Here is an 11,954-nt window from a genome sequence, read left to right as displayed (position 1 = left end):
TGGAGAGATTGGCCTCTTTTTACCTTCCCTTTCAACCTCCTTCTAACCAGCCTCCTCATTTGAGGGAAGTCTGCCAGTCGGAAGTCGAGGGTTTTTGTGAGAGATTTGCCCGGTGTTCTTCCCCGACATGCAAATGGGGGGGGGGGGCACCACTACTGGCCAAAATTGTTAAAGTCATATTTTCAAATAATACAATCATGTTATAATTCAATGTGTACTTGCATGCAGAATTCAATGAGGCAAACCCGTTTAAATATCTGTATTCTATCAAAAGTTATAGCCAAAAAACCAGAAGAGGAAAACACAATTATTTTATGCCTTTTGTAATAAGAAGCAGATTAACTCAAAACTGACCAATGAGACTTATTGTTCCAAGAGCCAATAAGATGTTATTATGACACAGCAGGGAACCAGTAAGTTGCTAGTATGAGTCAGCTCCCATGTATCAGAGCTCATACTAGAACCTTTCTTCAGATGTGTGACCACTGTGCGGTTTTTTTGTTGGTTACTGATTTGTTGGGTGTTCCATATTAAAATAAATAATGCCACTGCATTAAGGCTCTACTTATGATATTGGAATTTATTCTGTATGGTCTAGTATGGGAGGAAGTCCATCACTGGGGGGGGGGGTTTGTGTGACACAATGGTGACCAAACCCTAGTGATGCCTTTGGAACTGTTCACCAAGTGTTGCACTGTTTGTGAATTTGTTCATTTTTACAGAAATACATAAGTAAATACATTTAGGCTGTGCATGTTATACTGTAATTTTAAAAGAACAGTTTTAATGATGCAGGGGTGGGGTGATAATGCCCAGGTGTTGCCCCACTCATTGCATGGGAGGAGGTCCATCATGGGAGTGATGTGCTGGCCTCCTGAACTGGCTGACACAAGACCTAGTGACGCCACTGTCCAGGAGCCCTAAAGCTGAAAGGTTGGCCACCTGCTCTAAACAAACCTCTCTCTCTCAACACATCATCCAATGAGCACTGCTCAGTTAGCTTTTTGAGCTGAGCTACATACTGCATTCTGAGATAGACTCTCCTTCACTTCTTACCCTGTTATGGAATTTAAAGTGTTCCACAATAGTGTTTGACTTAAGAACATAAGAACCACCCCACTGGATCAGACTTTGGACTATAATGTTCTATTAAGATTGTTTGCAGGTCTGCTAAACTTTTATCTCCTGGCTTCTGAGGTTGCCACAAAACTTCTTAAAAGGGAGTATGTTTTACTGCCACAAACACTAAGAAAAAAATTCTGTTTGTCTTGATCTGCGATTCATTTGCTAGAAAATAATGGCCCAGCCTTACAATATATTGTTTCCAACCAATTCTCTTTTTCTGAATCAAACGTCTCAATTTTTTTCATAGGATGCTATAGCTATATTTCTTTGCTGCCACTTTTGTTTAGGGCCCAGTGTTCCAGAAGAAAGAACTTTTATTTACTGTTTATTGCAATTAAACAAGCATGTTTCTTAATTGTAGGGAAGAACACAACTAGAAACAAGAAGGAAAAATCTAAGGGTGGAATCTAGCTCCATCCCATAATAGAAGATTCTAAGATTTAACTATTTACTGGCTGTCTTATTGCATTAACAGGTGCATACACTGTCTCGCATTCTACAGACATGTTAGCAACAGAATATAAATACTTCTGTATGCTATCACCAACATGGTACATTATTTTAAACAATATATGCAAATATACAGTCACTGTAATCACCTGTAGTTTGTAATCTCCTTTTACATAGTCACATCATTACTACAAGGCATCATAAGTTACTAGTTTTGCTTTAGAAAGGAGAGGAGGATACACAGCTCTGTGTAACCATAGTAATCAGAAAGCTCTTTGTGTGGTTGATCACTATAGGTAGGGAAAACATCTGTCAGCCCTAACAGAGAGCAGATGATTCCGCAGGTACCCTTGATGCCATAAACACAGACAGAGGACTTCAACAACTTTTGTAAGTCAAACAACTTTTTGGTGTATTATTTTGTGCTTGTTCTAAATCATAGATTTTAAACATCTGGCTGAAAAGAAAGTTCCAGATTCTTTTTTCTTAAGATATTTGCAACAATCTTGTTAATAAAATTGTGGATACCATTTTCAGCAGAAGAAATAATTTAGAGGTGATTGAAGCCTGGCCAATGTCTTCTCTTTAGAAATGACTGGGAAAAGTTATCTTCTTATTCATTTGGATGAATTTTATTGTTGTATTTTATAATTTTTTTAATGTTGTTGCTTTATTGATTCTTTTTTTTTTTTTTTGGTATTTATTCATTATGCTTGTGATTGTCAGCAGCCTTGAGTGCCTATTGGGGAAAAGTGCGGCAAAATTTCTTTAAATAATAAACACTGGACCCAGAAAAGGTAATGTATGCTTTGCATACAAGGTCCACATTCCATCGGAACTCTAGTTAAACTAGTTTAGGCAGCAGAACTAGCAAGACCCACTGCCTAACACTGACACAATAGAGAACTAGCATATGTCAGTAGAGAGGTAGTAGATTTGCCTATTATTGTAGATAAATAATCTGACTTAAATCTTCTTCAATCAGTGTTGTGTCAGAGCAGATTTCCAGTTTAGAAAAGTGTAAAAAAGTTATGTACATTCTAGCCACTGTAGGTTTTTCATCCAGATTACAGCTGCAGAATTACAAATATTAATTTAACTTCCTAATTAATTAAACTTCCTAAAAGTTGCTTCTACTATGAAGGAAAAAAGAGCAGATAAAATTTAAAGAAACCTATTTTAAAAAAATACACCTATTTAAAAATTAACTTTAACTTTAACAACTGAACAACTTAATTAACTTAACAATTTTTCCCCTGTAAAATTATATTCCATATTTCATAAGAATTAAATGGTGTGTGTAAACAGCTATTAAAAATCCTATAAATTATTTTTAATAGACTAAAGCATAGCATACCTTTTATGTAAAAGGTATTCAATTTTTGGACTTCTAGATAGTCATTCATTCTCTTTTACATAAAGAGTGGAAAAAATGGCACAGATTAAATGGCATGAATTTCTATAATAAGCAATAACGTATATTTTTCAAATGTCCAGTAAAATGCAACCCACGTGGCAGCAGATGTTAAGGCTCCATAAACCCCATTTCTAAATAAAATTGTATGTTGAAATATGTTAGACAGAAAACTGAATTATAGAGAGCGTGAGCATTTCTTTCTCTTTTTTTAAATTTTTATGTGTAAAGTGTAAGTTAAACCACCCAATTCAGCTGCAAAGTAGTTATTATTCACACAGAAATAGAATGGCCATTTGTGTGTTGGTTAGTGAGTACCTGGCAGATGGCTAGCACAGAATAGCAAAGTCAGATCAAATCACAATGCAAGATGGTGATTCAGTTGTTTTCTGGAAAAACAGAATAATTTATAAAGCAAATTTACAGCCCTGACAGAACACCAACACACACACACACACACACACCCCTAATAACATTTATGATGTTTTTTTTAAAAAGGACCATCGGATGTTGAACAAGCAATTTATTGTTAACTAGTGTAAACTATGTAGTTTCATTTCCTTAATGATAGCAAAATTTTGTTAAAGAAAGTACAGCTATTACCTGAATATTACAAAAAGGAACTAAATGTGAAGTTCTGATAGACAGGAAAGTTATTCATATTGAGGTTCCTTGGTTCAGGGCTACATGGGGAATTCAATACATTTTTATTATGTTGAACTTCATGTATTTGTTTATTTTATTTACTAAATTTATATCTTGCTTTTCTCCCCACGGAACAAGTCTATACGGGGGAAGGAAACAGTACATTTTATAATGTAGCAAAGTACAAGTCTCTTGTTTTGACCAGTAATAAAACCATACATATATGGCAATAATTCAGAACTCTATGGGAACCGGGTTTGCTAATTATTGTTAATGCTGGAAAGTGCTCCAGCAGATGCCCTTAGATTCATTGCTTGTTTGTTTTTCTGGATCTTTCAGCTTACCATTTCACCTGTGACATGTCATCTGATCAGAATGGTACAACTTCCTCATCTAGAAGACAAAGGCGAGAAGAAGGCAGATAGTCATATTTCAAGTATTCTAAACTCTCATTTTGTTTCTACAAAGTATATTGAGCCTCAGTCATTTAATCTGTGGCAAAGGGACTCTAAGCAGTCTGAGAATCAGACTCCCATATCTGGGTCCCACAGTTTCACTGCAACTAGAGATGCACACTCATTCACCCTTGATAACTACTGTATAACCTTTAGATATATCAAAGACCAAGAAATGCATTTTGAAGGCAGCAAACCTGGAACAGATATCAAATATGACATCTCCCCCAGTGAAAGATGTCATGCTTTGGTATCTGAGAAGCAGAGCATTGTAAGCAAAGATTGTGTTTTTCATCATCCCTACAATAGCAGTCAGTGCAAAACAATGCACACAGGGGAAGCATGTGAATGTCACACTTCAAGGCATCCAAAGAGTTTCAAAGAAAAGAATTGTGGAAAAGATTCCACAACCAGGACGGACCCTAAACTCTGTCCAAAGGAAAGAGAATCCTCAAAAGTGAAATCAGATCACAATGCAAATGTAAACAATGTTAATAGTGATCTTGCAAATGCAGATTTAGGTTACAGCTTGCCAAACAAGGTTTTAGAAGTTAATTCCTTTGCAAACACCGTTCCTAACATTTTAATGGATCTTGAACAACTAGGAAGCAGCATTTGTAACACAGTTGACTTGAGAAGGATGGAAAATGTCACTGTTCCTGAACCTGCTGAAAGCAACATTACCGAAGTGGTTCCTGTCATCCATATTACAATATCTGAATATGGGCAACATCCGATTCAAGCTTCCAGGCATTCTACACAGAGAAAAAGCACCCGTCCTGCAACAGCATCTAATTTAAGCCACAGTTTCAATACACTTGCTCACAAGGACAATGACAGATATAAAGGAAAGAACAACAGAACCAAATCTTCTGCAAATGTTACCGTCTGCACTAAGATGCCTGAAGACTTCATGATTTTGGGCAAGAGCTCCATCCAACATCATGCTAATAAAACCAAGAATCCCATTTCCCATTCTCTAGAGCAGTTTTGTGAACAAGCTGGGATTTCCTCAAGGCTTCAGAAAAGGCACAGACAGCATGAAAAATCTAGCTATAATCAGAACAGTCAGAAATTCCCAAAGCAGGTGCTTTCCTGTATTCCCAAAACTTCTGTTAGCTTAGAAAAAGCCATCACTTCCCTTTCCATTAGGCAAGCACAGTCCTCTGTGGACTTCATGGATCTGAAATACAGTGACATGTTTAAGGAAATAAATTCTCATGACAAAGGCCCTGGCATTTATGAAATGTTTGGCACTCCGGCATACTCCCAACTCCGTAAGCCTAACGGACAGGAGAACAGTTGTTGCAGGAATGTACATTCTGCTCCCACTGGGAGACTCAATGCTTTGAAACATAAATCTCGCCATCTCAGTGAGAAGAAAAGCTGCCGAGACAGAAATGTCCAGAAGAAAACGTACCCTACATCATTCAAGAATTCCCTTGGCATTAAACAGAAACAGAAGGATGCAGTGCCAAAAGGGGTATCTGAATCAGAAGACAGTAGTCCACAGCTGATTGAAGGTGCAGTCATCACTAGAGCAGATGGACAAATACAGATTGCAGGGAACTCGGAACTATTTCATGATGCTGCAGCTCAGCAACATCTTATTTCCCCTGAGCTTACATGCTCTGCTCAACAAAATGAAGTCATTCCTAATTCAAACTTGTCAATTATTGAAGAAGTCTCACTGGAACACACTTTGGAGGTGAGTGATGCTTTTGTTAATAAAGCCCTTGCCACAAAGGAATTACTTTGGCCAGAGGTCAAAGATCATGCAGAATATGCTCCTTTCTTAAATAACGTAAGTGAACACAAATGCCCAGGGAACAGTAACAACTCCATGCAAGGAGGAACTGAAGCAACTGATTGTCTTGTAAATTTGGAAGCAGATTGGATTGTGTGCTATCAGAATGATCAAGGAATATCCTCTTCATTGTCTGGAATTAACTCACCTGCTCAACTAAATCTCCAGCATGAAAATGTGGTCTTGGCAAATACACCAACTAAGTGGACCTGCCATGGTCTCAGCCCCTTTTCCAAGACCTATCAAAATATCCTGAGCTGTGCAAACAGTGAAGAAATAACAGAGGACTTATTTTGTTCCTTAGCAGCTGAGTTGCTCTCTCTTGATGGTGTAGACACCAGTTCTTCAAAGCGTGCAGATGCAAAAACCCAAAATGAAAGCACCATGAATAAAGCAGCCAGTGCAGTAAATGATACAAATAATACGGTAAGCATCAGTGTATTCTATTTGACCAGCTCTTTACTTATTGATAGTAATATAAAGGGTTTGGTGATCCCGTATGCAGAGTGTGGAGCACATTGATCTGGAGATGGAGGTAAATTGCTTTCTTATACATAAATTCTAAAGGAGCCTTTGGCAGCACACATGATCACACCATCCTCATTCCAAGCAGGACATGGAGGGTATAATTCTTCTATGTTTGGAATACCATATTCTGGTATTCCAAGGTATACACTGTATGTACATGGAGGTTCTGATTAGCTATTTTGGCTAGTAGCACTTGACAGACCCATGCTCCAGGAATTTGTCTTATCTTTTTTTGGTTTAAAGTCAGTGGCCATGACCACTTCATGTGTCAATAAATTCCATATGAATCATATGTTAAATAGCAACAAGCTTATCTATTATAGGTGGACCTCCTTATCCACAGGAGGATATCCTCCTTATCTGACCCGCATCTGGAGGGCCTCACTGAACTTCCCAGACATGACCAGAAGTAACTTCTGGTCATGCCTGGGAAGTGTTCTGAGGCGTGGGGAGGTCGTGCATGGCTTCTGAGAGGCAGTTCCGGTCTGAGAAAAATGTGCCGGTCTGACCAGAAGTGCCTCTTAGAAGCCTCTGGGAAGCCTTCTGAGGGTAACAGAGGCCATGCACAACCTCTGTGCAACTCAGAACACCACCAGAAGGCATTTCCGGTCACATCCAGAGGTCCTCTGATGGCTCCTACCTGCAGATTTGATTATCCACAGGTTTTGATATCTGCGGAGGATTTGAAACCCCTGCAGATACCAAGGGCCAACCAACCTGCATGTATATTATATATATTATATATCACACCACACACACACACAAAAGATGGTTACTATTAAGTCATTTCTGCCCATCGTTGCATATACAGGACCAAATGCATACACCTGTGAGCCGGGCAGAAATGGGGTAAGGGTTTTAGTTTTGCACTACTCCTAATTTCTCAATATTTTTGTATATTCTTCTGCCCCTTTTACAGAACATCTGTTCAGGCTTCATGGAATCCAGTAAAGAAAACAGTTTAGATATAACTACATTTTTGGAAAAAACTTTAACTAATGCAGATCCTATCATGTGGACCAAAGGTGAAATCCTTGGAAAAGGAGCCTATGGCACGGTAAGTCACATTGGGAGTTCATAAATTCTTTACAGTGGATCATATCTTAAGTTTAGTTAGTCATAACTAAAAGGACATTGCTAATTAAAAATCAATAAGACTTAAGCTGCAATACTATACACATTGTCCTAGGAGCAACCTCCATTGAACACAAATAGCAGTAGACGCAATGAGCAGTGAACACACTGAGTACACACACATAAAAGTGGGTAGTTAGTCCTGACTAATTAGAATACAATCCAACACACTCTTATTATCTGAATTTGCATCCATAGTATCAATATGCATGATATTTCTTAGCAAAGTAAAGATGTATCAACTTCACCGAAGTTGTTCCCATCTCAAGCACTGTGCTTCTCCTTTCATCCAACAGCTACTCTCCTATGGGCAAAAGATAGATATGGCCTTACATTCCCTGCCCTGATTTAAACATCAGATTTTGATCATCACTTTTGAGAAAATGCTTAATGTTAAAAACTATATTTTTGTTAAAATCTATATTAATGTTAAAATCTGTATTTTTCCTTCATTAAAGAGTTTGTTCACTGTGCCTGAAAGTAACAGTATTGGCTTTTATACATACCTCAGCTAAAGTCATGCTTGCACCTGCTTTACTGCCTTTCATCAACAGGAACCAACATCAGGTGTGGAGGACAGGTTCTGAGCTCATCAGCAGTCTTCCACATGCAGCCCTACATTCCTGAGAACCATGCACTGCTGAGGGTGAAAGGTGGCAGACAAGAACTGTGAGAAGGTCTGCAGGAGTTGAAAGTACTATTACAGCACAATCCTATCTTGCACTGGAACAGACAGGCTAGGTGGCCTGCACTGTATCCAGTGCAAGATAGGGGTTCAAAGTGGCTCCGCGAAAGTAAGGGGAAATTCTTCCCCTTACCCCTAGGCAAGCCACTGCAGCCCCAATGGGTCCCCTCAGACTTGCGCCACCACAGGAGGTAGCATAAGTCTGAGGAGAGGAGAGCAGCTTGCAGCCGGTCCATGCCATTCGGGAATGGGGGCTAGGATCCAGCATATCTGCTGGGTCCCAGCCCTGTCTCCCACTCCCTGTTCACCCACCCAGGACAGCCCTCCACCCGCTCTCTCGCTGCCCCAGATGCATCTCTTCTGCCCAGACCCTTGCATCTGTCGACCTCAACTGACACAAGCCTCCCCTTTCAAGTCAGCATAAAAGCTGGATTCAGCCTCTGCATGCCCATGCTGCCCAGTCGACTGTCGAGAAGGTGCAAGCGTGCCTTATGCCACATTTGTGACCCTCTTGGGTCACAAGGAACTTGTGCTGGCCCAAGGCACAGTTTGGATTGTGCCCTTACTCTATTTGTCAAGCACAGGGAGACCTAGATTTCCCCACTCCAGCATATCCTCATTATAACCATTTCCAATATGGGCACACACTGTGGAGCAAAGTGGCACACTGCACCAGAAGCTCTCCATGACTTAGAGACACCACTGAACTGACATCTAAATACAGTATAGACTTTACATGCCACTTCACCACCATATAAAACTTATATGGCAAACAAATTAAGCTGCATATAGTTAGAGTTCTACTATAGCTAGTAGATCTAGTACCGTATATCTACTCAATCAGAAAGCTTTTAAATATGTTTTGTTTATATATCTCTTATTTGCATGTTCAAATTATACAGTTCTATTTGATTTCTAGGTATACTGTGGTCTCACAAGTCAAGGAGAATTGATAGCTGTGAAACAAGTAGCATTAGATACTTGTAATCAAGTTGGAACTGAAAAGGAATATCAGAAACTGCAAGAAGAAGTTGAGATTTTAAAAACTCTGAAACACGTCAACATCGTGGGGTACCTAGGGACCGGTTTAGTAGATAACATTGTGAGCATCTTTATGGAATTTGTTCCTGGTGGCTCAATTTGTAGTATTATTAACCGGTTTGGGCCATTGCCAGAAATTGTCTTTCATAAATACACAAAACAGATTCTACAAGGAGTTGCCTACTTGCACGAAAAATGTGTGATCCACAGAGACATTAAAGGCAACAATGTTATGCTCATGCCCAATGGTGTTATCAAGCTCATAGATTTTGGATGTGCAAAACGTTTAGCATGTATAAGTCTGGCAGACGCACACAGCGAACCACTCAAGTCTGTGCATGGCACTCCTTATTGGATGGCACCAGAAGTGATAAATGAATCTGGCTATGGAAGAAAATCAGATATTTGGAGCATTGGCTGCACTATATTTGAGATGGCCACAGGAAAACCACCACTGGCTTCCATGGATAAGATAGCAGCCATGTTTTATATTGGTGCTCATAGAGGTCTTATGCCTCCACTTCCCAATCATTGTTCAAGAAAAGCAGCAGATTTTGTCCATATGTGCTTGACCAGGTAAGTGGTTTTTTTATGTGAACAGGGAAATGTTTTTAATATTTGATCCTCAGATATTCGGTTCAATTAATTTAGTTCAAAGAATTTACAAACTGATTCTGAAAAACAGTTTTTTAAACCATGACAAATTGACCCCCAACTATAAACCAGGCAAAATATTATTTAGAAGGGCCTTTGTTTGCTAATAATTTGGCACTGAATTTGGAAATTTAATGCTGGAGTCTTCATGTAAATTTTAGTCTCCTAGGAAAAATTCTCTTTGAGAATGACTTTTCATGGGCCCTAAACATCTTGACTGGAAAACAAACTGTTTATTTTGAAAAAAACAACAGGGATACAAGACCACCATCACGTTTTCTAAAGGTCCAATATATGGACATGTTCAGTGGAATAAGGGTTAAAGTTGCACATCTCAGGTTTTTGAAAACTCTCTCAGGCTCTCCAGTTAGTTGCAGGGTCTTCAGTTTTCAGTCCAAAATGTGGGTTTCTGAGTGCTACCTCTGCTGTCTTCTCTGCCCTGCCTTCCATACAAAATTAGTGTGGGCTAAATGAGTTCATTTATTCTCATTGGCCTGGAATGAGAAGAAGGGGAGCAGTGTGGTGTGCAATAGTGGGACTAGCTGTAACAATTGTGTTTTAAGACTACATTACTACATTAAATGGTATTTCAGTTCTGAAAAATTCTGGACAATTTTGGGGAAATTCTTCTTTTAAAAAGTCAAATCATTATTTCCTCTCAAACCGTTGCTTTGGGACTCCACCTAGTCCCACCACAAAGCTGGTCCCATCAGATCTGCTGGTCACCCGATTTTTTGGGGGGGCTTATCAATAGCATGCAACTATATGGCATCACCAGGCCCTACCTCCTAAATCTCAGAGTAGCCGTACGGTCCAATCTGGCAAACCAGACTGGGATCAGCATATATCTTAGGCAGCTTGAGTGTCTTGGAAAGTACAGAATTTCCTATGTGTAGTGTAGAGAGAGTGGCTTTCTTCCTACCCATAAACCCATATGAATTATCTACATACTCATGAATGGCAAAGCACTTAATGCACTCAATAAATTAAGAGCATATAGATGCTTCTGTAAATAGAAGTAATTTCACATGAACAAAATGGTAACATATGATGTAGTCTTCACAAATGTTCACCATTGGCCACAAAAACACCTCTAAATGTTTTCCTGTTATCTTTATTCATCCCCATACAGGGACCAGTGTGAGCGACCCACTGCCCTTCAGTTGCTGCAGCATCCCTTTATCAAGGACAGTGCATGAATTCTTGCAACCTGTCTATCAATGAGAAGTCAAGAGATTATTTTCTACTTTCATAGAAAAGATTAAATTAACTTACCAGTGTGTAACTTTTCAGTTTATGGTAAGGCAGACGCAGAAAGTCATAAAAGACTGAATTTCAACTATTTCAATTTCTACAGTACAATTATTTATTTGAAATTCAGGTATGAGATCTACTGAAGGTCTTTGGACTTCCCACCACAGTTATTCATCACCAAGGCACTCATAAAATATCCATCTCTTTGACTAGCATTCACCACAGTGGGAAGTACTGCTGCAGGAAAGGAGAATGTACACAGTTCCCTGCACACACAAAAACATGCTGGAGATGCACATGGGGTAGGATCCATTGTGGCTTAAGTTAGCAGGAAGTGTTTCCTGCTGTTAACACAGTTCTGAAAAAGTAGCACTAACACACTTGGGCAGCACTTTCTAAAACCAAATTGACAGTTAAATTACATGTAAAATTAGAGAACTCTAGGATGAAATGCTGCAAAACCCAAGGCTCCCTCCAGAACTTTCTCCATCCAGAAAATGGTACATACCTTCTTCAGTCTGTACCATTCTGAAGATAGATTCATTTGAACAGAGCAAGTGCAATACTGAATTTGAGTGTTTCTGCCTAGAATTTTGCTTTCTTCCAGCAGACTTCCTTAAATTTCATATTGCTGCTTAGTGCTTTGTCAGTTTCATGACTTCCTAGAATTTATTGTGTTTCACTCCCACTCACTATTAACAACTGGCTTTATTTTGTAAAAAAAGAGATTACGTTCCCGAAGTGGAGATATATATCTATATC

At 39.1% G+C, this 11,954-nt stretch overlaps 1 protein-coding gene across 1 annotated transcript; it reads left to right on the top strand.

Moving 5' to 3' along the window:
• The first annotated feature begins 1,883 nt into the window (after positions 1 to 1,883).
• On the top strand, positions 1,884 to 11,137 carry MAP3K19 (mitogen-activated protein kinase kinase kinase 19). Its single transcript, XM_066621503.1, has 5 exons — positions 1,884 to 1,965; positions 3,974 to 6,322; positions 7,344 to 7,481; positions 9,163 to 9,860; positions 11,071 to 11,137. Exons 2-5 carry the CDS (start codon positions 4,010 to 4,012, stop codon positions 11,135 to 11,137), a joined length of 3,216 nt encoding a protein of 1,071 aa, XP_066477600.1. The 5' UTR covers positions 1,884 to 1,965; positions 3,974 to 4,009.
• Positions 11,138 to 11,954: the final 817 nt, after the last annotated feature.

The sequence above is a fragment of the Tiliqua scincoides genome, chromosome 1 (genome assembly GCF_035046505.1).
Source record: "Tiliqua scincoides isolate rTilSci1 chromosome 1, rTilSci1.hap2, whole genome shotgun sequence".
Classification (NCBI taxonomy): Eukaryota; Metazoa; Chordata; class Lepidosauria; order Squamata; family Scincidae; genus Tiliqua; species Tiliqua scincoides.
Note: the sequence above shows the minus strand (reverse complement) of the source record. Positions and strands in the feature narration are given on the sequence as shown.